At 38.9% G+C, this 21,301-nt stretch overlaps 1 protein-coding gene across 1 annotated transcript in view; it reads left to right on the top strand.

The window, feature by feature from the left end:
• LOC108552369 (uncharacterized) overlaps positions 1 to 6,795 on the top strand; it is a 68,858-nt gene extending 62,063 nt beyond the window's left edge. The window contains 6 exon segments of the mRNA XM_017906875.1: positions 1,775 to 2,046; positions 3,342 to 3,520; positions 4,320 to 4,448; positions 4,840 to 5,025; positions 5,741 to 5,901; positions 5,983 to 6,795. Of these exon segments, the coding sequence (XP_017762364.1) occupies positions 1,775 to 2,046; positions 3,342 to 3,520; positions 4,320 to 4,448; positions 4,840 to 5,025; positions 5,741 to 5,901; positions 5,983 to 6,795 (1,740 nt within the window).
• Positions 6,796 to 21,301: the final 14,506 nt, after the last annotated feature.

The following is a 21,301-nucleotide window of genomic DNA, read 5'->3' as shown; positions in this document are numbered from 1 at the left end:
TAACACTCTCACATAGACTCTTTCAAACTCCGAAAAGGACTGTCTTAAGACAGCCCTTGCATTCCTATTTAAACATACTCTCTCCTATGCATGCTTTCTTTCTCGTCCACTCATATTCCTCGCGACTTGGCCCTCGGTGGACCAGGTACCCAAACACTCAGATGCATTCCTAACTTTTGCTCATTAGTCATTAATATCCTTGCATGCTGTCACTCGTTCTTCCACGTGCACTTCAGACGTCACTCTGAACATTCGGCCTGAACCCTTGGCTGCTGTTTATTGTCCATTACCTAGGATAGGTAGGCCCAATTATTCACTTGCATTCACTCTCAAACCCTAGCATTCCTACACTCATAGAACGTCACTTATAGAGAACAAGGATGAAACACAGTTTTCTGATTCGAGGACCTTTAATCCCAATTGATGACATGTCTTTCTATGAATTTTTCGTGCGACTTTTCTATAGGAAGAATTAATCATACGATGCTTACATACCCATTTTTGCAAACGTAAGTTGGTTCAAACGAGGTTTTGCAGTTTCTTATTTAGTATAATGTAAAGAGTAAATGGGTTCGATTGAATATGGTGCATTTGCCTTGACGATTTGGTTTTGATTCTAATACAAAGAGCGAATGTGTTCGATTGAATATGGTGTGTTTGCCTTGATGTTCTGATTTTGACTACCTTCTATCTCCAGTCTCCGTGTGTTTCATGGATTCTCTGTGGTTTGTCCAAGAGACGAGATACCAATGTTTACATTAATATCTGCGTAATCAGTTAAGTGGTTTGTAGCTAGTTTGGTCTATTTCCTTGAGCTTCAGGAACGACTCTTGCTCAGTTATTGTGGATCTTTTAACGAGTCGGAATACAATGAAGGGTTTCAAAGAATGTTCGGAATCCACACTGTTTCATTGTTCCAAAAAATGTTCTAGGGAATCATTTGGTCTGGTACTGTGAAGTTGGCACTGATCTGATCATGCACTTATTATGTATAGACGGCGAGTTTGATACCTCGTCTCGTTGGATGAACTGTAGTCTTTTAGTAATGGTGGGATTCTAGCCTGTACACTATTCGTCTGCTGGTGATTTATTGATGCTTAGTAGGACCTAGTCCAAGTGGTGTCAATATGATCAGAGTGTCTACGAGTCATGGGATGCTGATAATAAATAAATAAAAGAAGCACCCATTGACTCGGGGTGCTCGGTGATCTTGGGAGTGAATGTTGAACAGTGAGATGTTCTGAAACCAACTATAGTTTAGGAAATAATTGGGCCCAAATATTTGAAGTACAGGTAGCCTGATGACACGTAAAAGTAATGTCAGATTTTCACGATCATAGGGATTGTAAAATGCGAATCTTCTCTTTAGAAAGTAAGAAATTGACAGCTACTTGCTAGACTTTGTCCAAGGCAAAGACTCCTCCCTGTCAAAGGAACTTCTTATTTCCACAATAATTAATCACGATTGCTTCGGCAAAGGTTATTAAAAGCTATCTGCAAACCTGAAACAGTCTATTAGTAAAGAAGCTAATGAGGAAGCATACAAAAGACCGTCTTTCAGCTATCTCGATCTAAAATCTCGCGAGGGAGAGCTAACGAAAGGAGAAAGAGGTGGGAGGTCATCGGATCCTCCGTCTTCCCCGATATTGGACACGTCGTTCACCTTTGACTTTACACTCGTAGCCTCTGCATCGATCAATTAACGTCGGGTTTGTCCAGCAGTCGGTATCAATCCGCGAAGTCGAGGCAGAACTACATAACCTGTTGCCATTAGGCGGAACCGGCCGAGACCACGGAGTCGATGGGCAAAGGGTCCGTCACCAGGCCGTCATCCACCGTGTTAATGCCGGACGACATCCTGGTGATGAACGTGACTGTGAAAACGAACGTCTCGGTGGGTCACATACAGGGTGTCACGATCAATCCGATTAGATCGATCCCGCCGGACGTAGAGGCCATTCTGAACATCACTCATCGGGAGAAGGGGGAGGATTATGATTACGACTACAGCGAGCCGACTTTGCCACCGTCGTTACCGAATGTCAGGTAAGGTAAATACTGTTAATAAATGCCGTTATTCGAAGTGACTATGTTTCTTTGATCATTCGTGTTAGCTTTTCTCAGAGAGAAAAAGAGGGTTGATCTGTTAAAGCTTTTAACACGTTAAGTGCCACGTTAAGTCGTCAGTGACCGGGCTAGACTAGGATCAAAAGGTACTAACTTTTGGTGTTAAATTCTTCGCCATCTTTGGGCCTAACGTTTGGGAATTCCTGTTATAACAATTGGTACAGTATTTCCGAATTTCACGAACACTTCATCCGCCATCGGTGGCCCACTTGATGGCCTAGTCTAGGCCTGAATGGAAAGGCAAGCGAAACGGACTGGGCACTACGTGTTAATATTGAAATATTAGTGTGTAATAGACGTATCTAAATATAGTGGACATTGGTGATAGTAATTGAAGCTATATAATAGGTACAATTAAGCTTATCTTGATAAGTGCCACGTTAAGTCGTCAGTAACCGGGCTAGACTAGGATCAAAAGGTACTAACTTTTGGTGTTAAATTCTTCGCCATCTTTGTACCTAACGTTTGGGAATTCCTGTTATAACAATTGGTACAGTATTTCCGAATTTCACGAACACTTCATCCGCCATCGGTGGCCCACTTGATGGCCTAGTCTAGGCCTGAATGGAAAGGCAAGCGAAACGGACTGGGCACTACGTGTTAATATTGAAATATTAGTGTGTAATAGACGTATCTAAATATAGTGGACATTGGTGATAGTAATTGAAGCTATATAATGGGTACAATTAAGCTTATCTTGATAAATGTAGCTACACGATGTCAACAAGTGCTAAAACAAATAGCCAAGATCAGTTCTTTTGAATGGATCTCTTTTACCTAGCTTCAACACTCTGTCAAGTGTCAAAATGATACAAATGATATTCTCGATTCAAATTGGCTAAGAAAAATGAACCCAGTGTCACGATAGATCTTGGCAGAAAATCACAAGCTACTACAAGTCATGATGTCATGATTTAACTCACGGGAAGCAATCATTACTTTGTCAAACTTTCGACGACGATCTCCTCGTCATCGAAGGAAACTGCAATTAATTAAAATATTCGAATTGGTTAAGAAAAATGAATCATAGCAAAGAATCAAACGCTACACCGTGTCATGATTTGAAGATTTAATGCTGCACTTAATCGAAACTAAGTTGAATAAAATATGGCCGACGATAATGGCGTCTTCGGGGTGTTTTTCACTTTCAAGGAGGGACAAAGGAACGGGTTAGGTGGTGGATAGAAATGAGAAATTTTTGCGTTTCCATGCAGGATAATTCCCTTCGTGGCAGCGGACGCGCTGGTGAAAGACAAGACGGTCCCGTCCCCGGTCACCGGATATCCTTCCGGTTCGGTGGTGGTGCCTCCGGAGCTGCGGCCCACCGACACCTCGGGATTTTACGATATCGCCACTCAGGAAAACAGATTCAGTCCGCCGGTGGAGACCGAAGGTGGGTCGTATTTTAAACTCGTCCCACGAATACATTCAGTCAACGCCGTTCGCGTTTTACGCCCTCCGTAAACCACGATCCCTCGCGTGGTCGCACCTTCGAGGAACACCATTTTTCCGCTTTCCTTATTTTTCCTTTTTAATTTTCTTTCACGGCTTTTTAATAGTTTCCTGCGGCTCTGTTAATGCGACTACTTGGAAAAAGATTCTATTATTACTCGCGGTTTATTACGCTTCTCAACTCAACTAACTATCTTTTTCGTGCATCGATGGTGAACATTGATCGAATTACTATAGTTATCGATACTAACTTTTATGAAACACGGATTTTTATTAGTCTCTATTTTCCTACCACGATAAGGGATATTTAATTGATTTTAATACTAATGTTAATACTAATTTTTGCGTAACTTAGATTTTTATTAACCCCTCTCTCAGGTGCCAAGGGTTAATTTTAACTTTATTGAGTCTTTAATTTCGTAATATAATTTATGAACACCTTTGGAATTGTTCATACTAATTTTTGTGTAACACAGATTTTTATTAATATTTAGTCCTCTTTGCCGGATTTTTAATCGATTTCGTAATATAATTCGCGAATAATTTAAAAATTCTGTTATATAGGTTATAGAGTGTATGTTTCAGCGAACGTTGCGTTCACGCGTATGGTATTAGACGAGGTCCTTTGATTTCCCTCCTGCAGACTGCTTCCCTTTCGCGTTACGTAGTCTCAGTTACTTATGCTAAAACAGCCTGACTTTACCGTGTTTCTTCTTTGAACTCGATTTGTTTTCCTCAAGGTGGATTCGTGCCGAGGGAACCGCCCTATTTCGACGCTCCTTACCACTCTACCGATCTGAATCTTGAAATCGGGACAGGCGTCACCGTGGTTCCGGCAACAATCACGAATCCTCATCGCAAAAGCGACGGTAACGATCGTTCCATGCAAATTCAATATTTTTTCTTATCACACCGCGTTTTTCTACCATTCGTTGCATTATTAACTCTCTGCGACTCCACGTTACAAGTAAGTCACACGTCTGTGTTAGTTACATTTGTTATGTTACTATATATTGTTATAATATTCTCTGGATACTCATTGCTATCTTTTCTCAGCAAGAAATTCGCATACAGCAGCTCTTGTTCTTATTTGTTATTATTCTTTCTGCATTGCAACGAAAAATAATTATGAACCACGAGATATGTCTTTCTAGCCAGTTACAGGATGTTAGATTATAATTTTTAATTAATTTTGAAGCTCGGCACGCTGAGAATTTCGAAGCATTACGAGAGTCTCCGCTTTTGTTTCATAAATCTCAGCCAGCAACTGTCTCTTCGAGAATATGGAGTACCGTCACGGGGAGATTCTGCCGAGCAGCAGTATCTGCGTGATTTGCATGTGCTACTACGGCGAGGTGGTGTGCTCCTCGGAAAAATGTCCGCCTCTGAAGATCGGATGTAGAAGGATCAACACCGAGGAGACGTGTTGCGGAAAAATCGTCTGTGGTATGAGAAAGCTTGCGGGATTCTTGGGAAAACTGATGGAGGAAAATTTATCCTAGCATAATTTTAATTTCAAAATTGCTCGGCTACAAAATTCCCGGAAAGAAGCACATTTTCGAATAAATTTCTATCAGATGAAAATAAGGTAGAACTTAATACATTTCCCATGTAGAACAGACCATCGAATGGGAAAAAGAACTTTAACCGGAAAAAATTATTTCCAAGATTAGAAATAAAATTTTCCAAAATTATTACGTCACTGGATCTTACCTTACCTTTTTTAAATTAAAATTATTTAAATTCGCATTTCCCATATATAACAAATGATGGAATGGAAGAAGGAATTTTAACCAAAAAAATTTATTTGCAATTATTTCCAAGGCTCCAAATAAAATTTTCCAAAATTATTACGCCACTGGATAGATTATTACTCTACTTTTCTCTACATATTTCCAACCTGCACGAATCATACAAATAATTATAATGATTTAAATTCACATTTCCCATGTGTAACAAATAATTGAATGAAAGAAGAAATTTTAACCAGAAAAAATTATTTCCAAGGTTCCAAATAAAATTTTCCAAAATTATTACGTCACTGGGCTTTACCTTACTTTTCTCTACATATTTCCAACAAAATTATTTAAATTCCCGTGACCACTACCGAATAAATAATTTTCCTTCGAGACTATAACTTTCCCACTGTGAATAATTCCAGTGGAGGCTGAAGAATCGCCAACCGTGGTGCTAGACCGTGCCGACGCCACTGCACCGTCTCTCCATCAGCCAATAGTGTCTCCGGATCCATTCCGCGACGTGATCAAGACGGAACCAGCTCCGGATTTGCCTTCCCTCATCGAGGACATGATCCCCTATCTGGTGGAGCACGGGATCACCACTCCAAGGCCATCCACCACCAGCACTCTGAAACCTCTGCAGACCCAAGGAGCCAATCACCAGCATTCGTCGAATTTCGATTTCGTCGACAAATTGGTTCTTCTGCGTCCACCGTATAGACCAGAAGAAGACCCAGACAGACAGATCCCGAAGAATAAATACAACGTTGCTCAAGAGGGCCACCTGCAAGAAGGGATCGCCTCGAGTTACAATTCCAAGGAATCAGAACAGTCTCTGGATCACGTCTCTGAGCCGGTTCCTCATAGAATCGGCCCCCTGATGGTGGACCATACTACCAAGAAACAGGAAGACCGTTTTGTACCTTCCACCAACGCGACAAATCCTATTTCTGCGAAGCTAGACACCTCAAAGATCAACGACACCGATATTTCATCTGGATCTAAGGTCCCAGATCAGTCGATAGAGATCAACGACTCGAAGCTTCATTCTACCACCGGTGGACCGGTCTCTAAACCTAACCCAGATCTAGAGGACCCTATATTCTCCTTAGACAGCGTCCTAGATCTTCTGTTCTCCTCGGACACGATTAACGACCCAGGTAACAAGGCTACGAAGGCACCAGAGCCCTCGACCACCAGCAGGTCGACCACTGATACCAACCACGAGTCAGAGAACGAGAACGTGTCTTCCAAAACGAGTCCCAAGACGCTGGATCCCGTGACGGAGGCTGCACCGCCATCCAAGGTCCTGGAGAACGAGATCCCCATGTCCGTGGCGAGTTTGCTGAAGCTGGCCGGTTGCAACATCTACGGCAGGATGTATCGCGTCGGCAGGATCATCACCGAGCTGTCTGGACCTTGCCTGGAGTGTAGGTGCACGGAGATCGGGGTGCAGTGTAAGCAGCTCAAGTGTTGATCGAGGTTGCCCGTGCTCGGGCAAGCTGTTTTCCTTGCAATTAGGTTCGTTCGAGTTAATAGATTCACTGCTGCTCGATGCGTTTCCGGGGAAAGTTTTGGGATAATTGACGAAAGGAATGGGGGATCTAACGATTCAGAGTTAATGGGCCTTTGAGTCCAAGTGCTGGTACGGTTCGTGACGGATGCTTGGTATGTATTGTTCCGGTAAATTTTGCACAGAGTCAGGTAGGGCAGAGCGGTCGTGCAAAGGTAGAGAAACTCTCGCAATCTCTTGCACTCGAGGGGTTGAAATGGCAAACCATGTTCCTGTCAAAAGTGAAAAACTCGCGTTCGTTAACTTTTGTACCTTAACTTTGGTATTTCTGAAAACAAACGTAAATTATTCTGACTTTTCTCTATTAAAAAAATGATTTTGGTTTTTCATTGACACCTACATGGGTTGCCATTTAAATCTTGTAATTGGATGTTACTAATTATTTCTATATTTGTCTTTTTAATTGTCGAAGAAGATTGTAAAACATGAAATTGATATCAGAATGTGCAGATTTTGGATTTTAGTGGCACTGGAATGATCGTGAGGATTTCTCGAGTGAGGGGAGGTTTTGTATTTGTAATATATTGAGCGGTGAATGTGTTAATTCCTCGAGTCATTGCTTCCTGTTTCGATGATTAGCTTGATGGAAGGCGATGCCACGATTGAAATCCCGATCGATAAAATTTCAGGCACGTTCCGAGATGCGAGCTTACTTACCGATTACGTATCGTTATAATTTCCATCTATAACCCACGTTCGCGATCACTATATCTTCGGATAATCTTGTCTGGGTCCCCGCGATCTCATGCACGGAGACCTCGTCTCATGCATGCAGACGCTTGAAGATGAATATAATACTTCGTGGATGCATTATGGTGCTAGCTAATCATCGAGCTTCTATGTGAAATCGTGTTTCGAATTTTGATAATGGGGAAATATTTATCTAGGTTTGATCATGTTTCATTGCCAATGATGCGTCAGAAGACAGGAAGACATTTGCACGGAATTTCGATCAGGTACTTTTCAGTCCTAATCTAGACTTAACCCTAATTGAAATTTAATTCCAGTTAGACGATACTCGAACCTAAATTCCCCGAAGTCAACTGCAATAAAATACCCCAGCCACCCCTAATAGAACAGCCCTCTCTTCTCTAAAATCAGCTTTATTTGACCACTTCTGGATTACGATCCAAAGTCAATTTCAACGAGTGACACCCTTCAACCAAAGCCACCCCTAATCAACCAACCCTCGATGCTCGCTTAAAGATCCTGTCTTTCAATTGATCTGATCACAGTTCTGATCTAAGTATCGTGCTAATTAAGTGATACTCGACCTCGAGTTGTCAATAGTAATAAAATTCTCAGATGCTTCGAATCTCTAAAATTAACCCTAATAGACTACTATTGTACAACCCCAATATTTTATATAATTCACCAATTGCTTTTAATAATGCAATATTCGGTTCTCTAAAATTAATCTCAATCGATTAATTTTGTTCTTGGATTGTGATTCGAGGTCAATTTCCACGAGTGACTCGCTTTGATCCAAACCCACCCGTAATGAATTAACCCTCGATTACTGAAAGATTTAAAGAATCCTAATAAATATTTAATTTCAAATAAATTCTCTAAAGTCAACCTCCATAAAATTCTTAAATAACTTTCTCAAAATTGTTTTCATTGACAGTCAACCATTCTTCAATTAAAGTATACTCAAAAATTCTTTGAAATAGACTCAAACCCACCCCTAATGAATTAACCCTCGATTACTGAAAGATTTAAAGAATCCTAATAAATATTTAATTTCAAATAAATTCTCTAAAGTCAACCCCCATAAAATTCTTAAATCACTTTCCCAAAATTGTTTTCATTATCAGTCAATTATTCTTGAACCAAAGTATACTAAAAAATTCTTTGAAATAGACTCAAACTCACCCTTAATGAATTAACCCTCGATTACTGAAAGATTTAATAAACCCTAATAAATATTTAATTTCAAATAAATTCTCTAAAGTCAACCTCCATAAAATTCTTAAATAACTTTCCCAAAATTGTTTTCATTATCAGTCAATTATTCTTCAACCAAACTATACTCAAAAATTCTTTGAAGTAGATTCAAATAAAATTCTGAAAGAAGCGATCCTTTCTGAAAGAAGCAACGTTCACTCCTCTAGAATTACTCTGAATCGATTAATCTCATGCTTGGACTCCGATGCGAAGTCGATTTCAACGAGTGACTCGCTTTAATCCAAACCCACCCCTAACGAACCGATCCCGAACGATTACCCGAAGATCGTGCCTTTTAATTATATTTTCTCCGCTCGCTTACCCGAACAGAAACGTCCTCGAATGAGAGAGGGTGAGAAGTTGGCAGTTTTATTCGTGCTGCGTCGTTGACCGGCCCATGAACGCCTCTTGCCACGGTAGTATCCACGGCTTTTGCGAAGATCGATTAGGATGTAATTGTGAGGGATAGCGGTTCCGTGCTCCGCAAGGATAAGTGGATAAAGACGGAAGTTGGCGCCTCGTCTACCGTTCCTCAGCTTTAACGGGGAATTAGCCTGCAATAGGGGTGGCTGGTCTTCCGTTTTGATTTATCCGTGCGATTTAGTCAGCGCGATTAACTGGCTAGAAGACTCGAGATTGCGTGGCAATTGCTGAGATATTCCTTGGATTTTAATGCGATTATTTGTTTATCAAATTTAGCTGCCCCAGTTCATTAAGGTTCATTCGATGCTTGGGGGTTTACTCTACGTCTTCTTCGGTGATTAAATTCTTTTTCGGAAATTTTTTTGTAATAACAGTGTTTTATGTATGAAATTGTCGGAGCCTCGTGTAATTAAATTCGCAGTCTATAATTATTTTTGCTTAAAAATATGCAATTTATTTTCTAGAATATTTTAATATAAGAAGAATACTTCCTGCTTCAAGTTCTTTTCCTAAATTTTGGAATTTCTTCATTGTAGCTTGAATTAGTTGAGAATAGTAGTATTACTTTAATGAGTATATCTATTTGAAATTGGAAATCTTTTCAATACATTAAAATTCTCCACTCCCAATTCTAATTCAAAAAATAGAATTATTTTTCCAATTTTTTCCCCAAAAGGAATATTAAATATAGACACGACGTGCTCCATACTTACCCTTCAACTACCCCAAATTTGTTTCCAAAATATTAAGTACTCAGAACAATACTCATTAACTAATTACTCCAGGCTATCAGTATTACTTTGAGTATACCCATTTAAAATCCACTAAACAAATTTTTATTGTTTTCAATACATTAAAATTCTCCACTCCCAATTCTAATTCGAAAAATATAATTATTTTTCCAATTTTTTCCCCAAAAGGAATATTAAATATAGACACGACGTGCTCCATACTTACCCTTCAACTACCCCAAATTTGTTTCCAAAATATTAAGTACTCAGAACAATACTCATTAACTAATTACTCCAGGCTATCAGTATTACTTTGAGTATACCCATTTAAAATCCACTAAACAAATTTTTATTGTTTTCAATACATTAAAATTCTCCACTCCTAATTCTAATTCAAAAAATATTATTATTTTTCCAATTTTTTCCCCAAAAGGAATATTAAATATAGACACGACGTGCTCCATACTCACCCTTCAACTACCCCAAATTTATTTCCAAAAGGACAATTAAATACACGCTCAATGTTACCCAATCCAAAACCCTCCATAGCCCTTGATAATCACAATAATTAAAAAGAAAGAAAACGAGTAATGAAAACAACTCGCATTTCGGAACGACAGTCAGATTTGCGACTTCATCCTCGTTGCAATCGGTTTCTGTCAGTGGCATGGCCGCCATCGTGGCTGCATTTAATCCTGTATGTTATTGTTTATCCGCTAGACCCCGTATACCCGCGTAGATATAATTAATTATAGTCTATTTGTGATCCGTACGAGGTGGTGCTATGATCGATCCTCGTCGACAGCCCGGAAACTTCTCCACGCGTCGTTCGTCGATTCGTCAGCGAATTCAACTCACTATCATTTAGATTGTGCTATCATTTAGACCGTAAGCCTAGCCGTTAATTAATCTTAATTAATCTTAACGTAATCAATGAAAACTTAGCGACACTGTAACCGATTTAGCAAGAACGATTCCACGGTGAAACTTTCCTCGATCTTCCTCCACCAACGTTCATCCGGTTCTCGCGTCCTTCCACCCCCGGTTTCAGGAATCATAAGGGCACCGTGCCGGAAACGGACCACGGGATAGGGTAGCCGTTTCTGTATCGCGTTGGCAAGGCCGTAAATTCGCGCTGAATGCCGCACAGAGGCTTGTACTATACGTTTTATTGTACGATTGTCGTAATAAACGTTTACGGAACTCACGTTCACGATTCTTTCGTTTCACCCTTCGACGTTTCAGCGGAAACGGGGTTGCATCGGTGTTTGCTGGGATCTCGTTGTGTTTGATTTGAGAGAAAGGAACGGATGGATTCCAGCATTTCTTTCGAATCGTTGAAATTTTATTCGCTCTTTTCATTTATTACACCGAAAAGGTAAAAAAGCTTAAAACGATATTTAGAATTTAAATTTTTTATTCAATTTGGAATTTTAATCGCAGTAATTTTACTCCCTCTTTTTTTTTATGTAATACTGAAGGCAAACTATAGTTTAAACGATATTTAGAATTTTTATTTTTTATTCAATTTGGAATTTTCATCGCAGTAATTTTATTCCCTATTTTTTTTTTTTTTTATGTAACACTAATGGCAAACTATAGTTTAAACAATATTTAGAATTTAAATTTTTGTATTCAATTTGGAATTTTAATCGCAATAATTTTACTCCCTGTTTTTGTTTTTTATTCAATTTGGAATTTTAATTGCAGTAATTTTACTCCCCCTTTTTGTTTTTTATGTAATACTGAAGACAAACTATAGCTTAAACGATGTTTAGAATTTTTATTTTTCATCCCTTTTAAAATTTTGCTCCCTCTTTTCGTTTTTGTATAATATCGAAGGCAAACTATAGTTTAAACGATATTTAGAGTTAAAATTTTGAATTTAATTTGGAATTTCAATTACAGAAATTTTAATTGGTCTTCCTGTGTCTCATCCTGAAGGTACATTATAGCTTAAATGATGTTTTGAATAAAAATTTTAAGATCTATTTATTTTTTTATTTTTTAGTATTAATTAATATTTAATTTCAGGAGTTCTTATTATAAAACATACATTATTAACTTCTTAATATTTATCTCTTTCTTATTTCATTTCTTCTGAGATTTATGTGTAGCCTATTTCATCAGAGAAGAATTAGCTTCGTGTATTTAAAATAAACTTCCAATTTTTGTTTCATTAAATGAACACTGATAAAATACAATTTACATAATACAAATATTCGTATTAATAATATTTCTCCAAATCTATCCATTTTGTAGATACCAACTCCAAATCGAAGGATCCCTGTCCCCTTAATTAAACGAACCAACACCCTTGCCTTGTCTGGAACACGTAGCTTATCGTATTCAATTCCACGCTCCTGGAATCCCCAGAAAAGGGGCAAGAGAAAAAAAGAAGAGAATACCAAAGAAAGGAAATTAAGTCCCGAATCTCATACCCATTTTCTCATTTCCTCCTCACGAAATCGAAGTCGGGAAATAAATTGTCCCTTCCAGAGATCCACGCGACAAGAGATCCCTAGATCCCCGGAAGACCCTTTCAAAAAATCCAAAATTATCTTACCTCCTGATCGATTCGCGTTCTCCTTTTAATCCCTCGACTCTCGAACGAAATCGCTTCGATTTCGATGAAATTATTTCGCCAATTATTCATGGCAGGAAATTAGCCGTGAAATTGGGCGAATTTGGGGTCCGCTGGCGCTGAAGGCAGAAGGCAGCAGGATTACGGGAACCGTGGTACGATTTCGACTTTATTGCAGGCAATCGATTGTTTCGATACACAGTGGAGAGGTGACAAACCTCCGTTAAATATGCCCGTGATCAAATCACAGCGTATATAATCGTATTTATATTTATATCCAATTAGTCGGTATTTACAGATATATTCGTATTATCGTTATTATTATTAATCGTGTCGACGTAAGTTCGTAACACTAACATAATCACAGCCAGTTCGCCTCGTGTGTGTGTCGTGTGTGTGTGAGCGTGTAAGTGTAAGGGTGGACGTGTACAATAATATCGGTAAACGAGTAGGTACGATGATCGACTAAACTGCCGGAGAGAACACATCTTTTTCGTTCCGATCTTCCACAAATCGACCTAAAAAATTTCGAAAACAAACCAATTTCTATTTTCTCGAAATTTCTATTCGCCGAATATTTCGTATTCTTCGATCTCGTTATAATAATTTCTTTCAGAAATTTATTTTCGCGCGAAACAAGGGTGAAAATTGTGGGGTTGATATTTATTGTCCGATAGAGTAATTATATTTTTAGGCTGGTTTTTTCGTTTTTCAATTAAAATATTTTGCTTTAGGGAAAATAGGTCAACAGAGTTAACAGATTTTTGAATAAAAATTGGAATTTCGCATAATTTCGGAGATTTGTGGATAATCAGAACACGATTCGGCGCTACGTTTCACTATGGAATAATTCCTACGTACAATTATGAATGTATTATTTTTCTGTTTTTGGCAGCATCGTTAATGCCTCGTCGCGATTAAACTAAAGGAAAGATTCCCTAAGTCGGGCTCTTGGAGAATTCTTCACCAATTACCCGAAAGCTTGGATTCCTCTCGATCGCGCGAATTTCGTCGATTTTCGGGAAGCCCGATCACGGGCTTTAAAATTCCGACGAGCTTCTGGGAAAATTGGCTGAACGTTTTATCGAAGGTTCTCCATCTTCCACCGATTTTCGATTATTTTTATTCCGCGCTGTCGGTGTCCTCGGGTTCGAGGTTTTCTTCGCTTTGGGGGTCGGGATTCTCGAAAATCTGCGATACGATCTTCGCGTTTCGCGAGAGGAATCCAAGGAAGAGCTTTCTGACAGCACCTCTCAGCTCCTAACAACTTTCAAAAATCCGATCTTATGTGTTCTTCGTTAATTTCTGCATTTATAATTCATTTTATTGCACTGTAATTGGTCACAGGTCAATTAAAAATTCGATTTTGGAAGATGACAATTCTTCTCTTCTTACTGATCAATTATAGATTTTTATTTTCTATTAGGTATATATATATTTATATTATTTCTTGAACAGACATTCAGTACGATCATAGTGATTCCATTACCAAATGTAACAATTATTCTTCTAGAAATAATCCTAATTAAAATTTATCTGAATTTTTGCATTGTTCCTTTAACCCTCTATAATGGAATATAATCTAGATTTTTTAAAATTTCATTTTATTTTCTTAGCTATAATATTTTATCACTATATCATTGCACTTATATCGAACGATAATTAAACAATATATTCGTAACAATTATCAATTTTTAATTTTTAAATCAACGAAAATAATTATTATCAATTATTAACCAATGGATAATTTTAATTATAGAGGGTTAATTAACCAATTAAAGTGCAATTAGTGTCGCTTACCCCTTGCCTTATGATCTCCTCGAAACATACTTCGTTAGAACAAATATTTCACCAATAAATTTTCTTAAACATTAACACAGTACCGTAGCATACAATTCGAAACAAGAGCACTCGCATACAACACACCATAACCAGTTCCTTCTTCCTTTATCATTTTTCCCACGAATTTTCTCAATTCCCAAAAATAAATTTCCCAAATTAACCCCCTGCACTGAAATGATAAATCCATCTCATAATAATCCTTTAACAGTAAATTACAAATTCTACAAATACAAAATAAAAATAAATCTCACTATTGATCACTGATCAATCGTTACATTTCTCTAAATTCCAAGTGTGAGGATAAATTACCCCCACATAAATTCGATTATCAGATACGATTGTTTTCAAATAAATTTCAGTGCATGGGGCGAATAAACCCCTAAATAAATAATTAAAAAAGAATTGAAAATAAATTACAAACGCATAACCACTGCTCCCAAAATGGATGCCATGATCGGCTATATGGTACACGGGATCACGAGGCAAGGGGTGGAACAATTCCCATCGAAGTGGTTCGGAGCGAGAAAAGACACTTTCAGCTTAGAACGTAAGGGTGAGGCGTCGCAGATACAAGAGGGTTGAGAGGGTGAGCCTTGACTCCTTCTCCCTTTCCATTGCGGCAAGAGGGATGCACGATTAGAGCGTCGAAAAAGGTACTAAGGTCGCGATCGAAATTCCGGCCACGATCGCGCTCGTGTACGCGTGAACACCTCGCGCGTCGTTTCCGCTTCTGGGAATTTCCGCCGCGCGTTTACCCCGATTAAATTCCCCACCTCGTCGTTTCTCCCATCGCCGTTGCATTCCCCGCGAAACGACACACCCTGGCCGACCGATTTCGCCCAACGGGGAATCCCTGGTGACCCCGGATCACAGTTGCAGGCACCAGGGGTGCAGGATCAACCCTTCGCGCTCCAAATCCTCCGCGTTTCGCCATCCACACCTGTTCTCCGCTTCAGGTGTAAAGCGAGCTTGTTTCTGAGGGTGGAATATTCGTTTTCGAAGCGTAAATCGTTCGAAAATTGCATTTACGAATCCTCGAATTTGGTAAAAGAGGGTAGTACAAAATGGTCGTTTATAGGAATGACCTATTTTCATTTTTAATTATATCATAGATTCCCGAAGTCACCATACATCTGATGGACAGAAGGAAAATACGACAGAAGGTGAAATTTTTTGAACTTCGAATATACGAACGTAGATATGGGGTACCTGAAGAATTTTATTTTTCAGGTAACCAAGGAAGAGAAACATAGACCAGTTTTAATGCTTCATAGCTTTTTGAAATCACCATGAAGTTGATAGACCGAGTGAAAGTATAGCGAAAAATCGTCGAAGGAAGGGTGCAAGATGTTAAAAGAATTTTATTTTTCAGGTGACCAAGGAAGAGAAACCTAGTCGAGCTCATTTTTGCCCCTATTTCCATTTTTAATTATATCATAGCTTCCCGAAGTCACCATAAATTTAATGGACAGAATGAGAACATGATAGAAAGTGAAATTTTTTGAACTCTAAATATACAAACAAAGATATAAGGTACCTGAAGAATTTTATTTTTCAGGTCATCAAGGAAGAGAAACCTAGTCGAACTCATTTTTGCCCTTATTTCCATTTTTAATTATATCATAGCATCCCGAAGTCACCACAAATTTGATGGATAGAATGAAAATGTGAGAGGTGAAATTTATTGAACCCTGAATATACAAAGAAGGATATAAGATACTCGAAGAATTTTATTTTTCAGATGACAAAGGAAGGGAAACCTAATCGAGCTCATTTTTGCTCCTACTTCTATTTTTTAATTATTTCCTAGCTTCTCGAAGTCGCCATAATCCTGACGAACAGAATGAAAATATGATATATGAAATTTGGAAGAATTTTATTTTTCAGGTGACCATGGAAAAGAAACATAGACCAGTTTTAATGCTTCGTATCTTCTTGAAATCACCATAAAGTTGATGGACAGAGTGATAGTATAGCGGAAAATCATTGAAGGAAGGGTGCAAGAAGTTAAAAGAATTTTATTTTTCAGGAGACCAAGGAAGAGAAACATAGACCAGTTTTAATGCTTCGTATCTTCTTGAAATCACCATAAAGTTGATGGACAGAGTGATAGTATAGCGGAAAATCATTGAAGGAAGGGTGCAAGAAGTTAAAAGAATTTTATTTTTCAGGAGACCAAGGAAGAGAAACCTAGTCTAGCTCATTTTTGCCCCTATTTTCATTTTTAATTATATCATAGCTTCCCGAAGTCACCATAAAGTTGATGGACAGAGTGATAGTATAGCGGAAAATCATTGAAGAAAGGGTGCAAGAAGTTAAAAGAATTTTATTCTTCAGGTGACCTAGTCGAGCTCATTTTTGTCCCTATTTCCATTTTTTAATTATTTCATAGCTTCTCGAAGTCGCCATAATCCTGACGAACAGAATGAAAATATGATATACGAAATTTGGAAGAATTTTATTTTTCAGGTGACCATGGAAATGAAACATAGACCAGTTTTAATGCTTCATATCTTCTTGAAATCGCCATAAAGTTGATGGACAGAGTGATAGTATAGTGGAAAATCATTGAAGGAAGGGTGCAAGAAGTTAAAAGAATTTTATTTTTCAGGTGACCTAGTTTAAAGTTGATGAACAAAGTGAAAGTATAGCAAAAGATCGTCGAAGGAAGGGTGCAAGATGTTAAATGAATTTTATTCTTCAGATAACAACGAAGGAGAGGCCTAGTGGAGCTCATTTTTATCCCTATTTCCATTTTTAATTATATCATAACTTTCCGAAGTCATCATATACTTAATGGACAGAATGAAAATGTGGCAGGTGAAATTTATTGAACCCTGAATGTATAACGAAGGATATAAGATACTCGAAGAATTTTATTTTTCAGGTGACCAAGGAAGAGAAACCTAGTCTAGCTCATTTTTGCCCCTATTTTCATTTTTAATTATATCATAGCTTCCCGAAGTCACCATAAAGTTGATGGACAGAGTGATAGTATAGCGGAAAATCATTGAAGAAAGGGTGCAAGAAGTTAAAAGAATTTTATTCTTCAGGTGACCTAGTCGAGCTCATTTTTGTCCCTATTTCCATTTTTTAATTATTTCATAGCTTCTCGAAGTCGCCATAATCCTGACGAACAGAATGAAAATATGATATACGAAATTTGGAAGAATTTTATTTTTCAGGTGACCATGGAAATGAAACATAGACCAGTTTTAATGCTTCATATCTTCTTGAAATCGCCATAAAGTTGATGGACAGAGTGATAGTATAGTGGAAAATCATTGAAGGAAGGGTGCAAGAAGTTAAAAGAATTTTATTTTTCAGGTGACCTAGTTGAGCTCATTTTTGCCGGTTTTCCGATGCCCCTGAGGAAGTAGCCTTACAGAGTAAAGGTACAACGGAAGCTGAGGTACTAAGTTAGGAAATTCCATTGCGGGGAGTCTGCCACAGTCAGAGGAATTCGCAGCAACACGGCGATCCTCGCAAGTTCTGGTCTAATCATCCTGTTCATGCAAATACGTCCTCTGAAGCGTCGGAGGAGTGCTGTGTCACCTCCCTGTGTCCAAGGCCTGCTCGCAAGCCTTACTAATGAGTCCATTAGTCGACCCTGGACGAAACACTATCCTTTCCTTCTCTGACTTCTTCTCTCTCTCTCATTCTCTTCCTTCTTTTTAGACTCGCGCTACGAAAAAGGTAACCCGAAGAACGTGTGTTGTAATAAACTACGAAATATTTCAGAGGAGATATGAAAACCTGAAAGCCTCGCGTAACGGACCACCTGAGAATGGGAGTTAACCGAGTTTGCGAAGAGCTGAATATTAGGTACGGGGTTCCAACGAGTCCGTATTATGGAATTCGTTGTCAGGGACGGAGCAATGGCAGTGTTCGTAAAATTGGTACGTATAGACGATCGATCTTCGTATAAAAATCAGAAAAGTATCCAAAATTGGGGAGATACGTGAAAATATCTTTGGATTTTTAGGAGAAGCTTCTGACAATTTAGGGGGAAACAAAGAACAGGGAAACTCGACGATGAAGACAATTTTTGGTTAAGAAAATCATAAACATTTAACTAACAACGTGTTTACACGTGTATCTAATTTGTAATCCATTTTTAGACCTAATAAACACCTGCTTCAGCTGATGGTGGCTATACAGAGGAGTCAGAGCACGGAGGGTTAATTATACGCACACGAGAATCTCAATACACGTACCAATTTGCAGGAAATTAATCTACTACGGAAACTATAAAAAGTAAATAAAAAATGAACACATATATTTAAAAAAAAAAAAAAAAAATGAGAAAAAATAGTGAAACGCATCAAAAAATATTCCACCGATTCGAATAACGCTGTCATGTAAAAATTATAGGCGTGATAGATCGATGTTCGATGGGAAATTATTAGAATTATTAGAATTATAATTAAAAAATGAAATATGGCAACTGAACCCTGGCGAATGGCACAAATAAATTTCTGAAAATAGAACCATTCCAGCGGAAAGAATTTAAGATCGAGATACGTGAAATCGTGAAATCGTAGTCGTGCGATTTTTCCGAAGGAAATCGGGTCGTTCGGTGACGCGTCATCTTCGACGACAACGACGTCCTCGACTCGACGACCATCCACCTTAACGGGAAAACGCGTCGTCGGTAGGACGAATCGTGGGATCGAGAAATGCATTTCTCGAGTCGCGCAATTTTCCCGGGTCTCTCGTCCGCGAATCTGCAGAAGGAAAACCAGCAACGAGGGGAATTCGTCGTTCGCAGCCGCTTTTAAATACCGAATACCGAACTTACCGCTACATTAATCGGTGATTTATAGCGAAGAATTACTTAGAACATCCTTATTAATTAACGTCTCTGGATCTGCGCGAACACCGACGAACCAAAGTCCGAGTCGTCGAATTTTTACACCATTTTGTCTCCAAGAAACAAGCGAAAACAGATCCTTACCCTATAATCATGTAAATAAATCTTGTAAATTAGCTACACACAGTTTGCTTATGAGAAACAATTAGCCAATTAAACAATTTTCTCCTACTCGAAGATTTATTAATATCAACATTTGATTTCTGTCGCTTAGAGATATATTTCCTTTAAGCGTATTTTTATATTTTATATTATTTTTCGCTCGCAAATAAATTAAAATTAAAATTAATTAGATTATCGAGTAGCACGAACAGGTTTTAAACGAGATCAGTGACCGCCATTGATGACCGCCATTGATGTACCGACCGTCATCCACCGCCATAACGGTGAACGCGTTGAAGAATAAAAATTATTTTCTCGAAGAACACAGGTTACAGACAAATGGGGAATTATAGTGATAAAATTCCTCGATTGAAAAGCTATTCGGAGTATGAACGATTGAATAGAACTGGGAAAAGCGTTGAAAAAACGACATAAACTACGACGTCTCTTTTATCCATCGGCTTTCACGCTAGCAGAAGCAACGACCTAGCAATACTTTACCAATCAACGGATTTCAGGCTTACTGCTAGTCGATTGTACACTCGTCGCCGGAGCAACTATCAGCCGATCGACGTCATTCGCTACAGTTCTGCCATTGTCCTCAGAATTCAACAACGGAATCATTCTAACCTTTCACTAAACACTCCTCCATCTCTCACCATCGAATTTCCCAAGTCTTCCACTCGATGGCTCGTCGAACGAGCACATCTGGAGATCCACACAGTCAAGGTTCGTTTCCATCTCTAGATCCATTTCTCATCTGTGCCAATCCAATACAGTCAGAAATTCCACGACGAGCATTGAGAACTCTGTTTCAGCTCCTCTTCTCTCAACCTCGGCTCCTCTTCGTCCATCAGAACGTGGATCTGACTTCAAACTTCGTCTTTCAACATCCTCTTCCTTCACCGAGGAATCTTCCAAGGTATCCAGTCAACAGTTGAACGATTTAATTCCTTCAGCTTCTGTCCAGGTTCCTTCGCGCATGAAACGTGCAGCCAATAGCTGATTCAGTCGTTAAACAGTTCAACCAAACTTCTTCTTTCAAATACTATCTTCGTTTCCCAAACGTGCAATCAGAAGTTCCACGTGGATCGTTGTACAGACCAGTTCTTTCAATTTCTCCTTTCCAGGTTCCCCTTCTTCCTTTACGGAGAAAGTTGCAGGTCGATCGTTAAACGGGACTCAACTCCGTCAACCTCTCGCGCTCGTGTACGCTCAGGAGCGTCGAATCGCAGCGCCATCTCCAGATGGCGTGACGAGCAATCGCGGTTTAAGGGAATAACACAGAGCACGGGTGTGTGCATCCGTTGTCCAACGATGGCGATTCGTCAGCAGAGCGTTCGCCACGGGCAAGAAACACTAATCCCGCGATTAGAGGCAGCTTGAGCAACGTAAATTTCCAAAGGGATCCTTCTGCTTCTTCCCGAAGACACCACGCCGAGTTTGATCAACGGATGGACCTTCGTGGACAGGACGCTCGATCATCCCTGTGGATATAATATAGAGGAGGAACCTCGATCGAGCCAGCTGGAATTTCAGACAATCTTCTTCGTTCTTCCTGTCGATAAGAATGACTCAAGTTGCTCTCTTTCCTCTTCTTCTTCTTTGGGGGTGATCGATTGATCTAGGTTTTTCGTTATTTTTATAGTCCTGCTGAGAGGGAGAGGTGGCTTGTTCGGTGGGTGGTTTTCTTGTGGCAGTTTTGACGAAGGTAAGCATTTTGATAACAATCGATGGACTTATATTATTCTCCATTCCTTATGTAACATCTCACGAAAAGTCTTTCGTAAATAAATGCACAGTTCTCTGATCGTTTCTTCATTCATCATCCAGGTTCTTAAGCTAAGTTTAACCAAGATCTTGGTAAGATTAGGTTTCAATATACATGTATCTCTGTTTGTTTCTTCC

The sequence above is a fragment of the Eufriesea mexicana genome, unplaced genomic scaffold (genome assembly GCF_001483705.2).
Source record: "Eufriesea mexicana isolate 0111107269 unplaced genomic scaffold, ASM148370v2 scaffold6328, whole genome shotgun sequence".
In the NCBI taxonomy this organism is placed as follows: Eukaryota; Metazoa; Arthropoda; class Insecta; order Hymenoptera; family Apidae; genus Eufriesea; species Eufriesea mexicana.
This window is presented reverse-complemented; position numbering and strand designations above follow the sequence as displayed.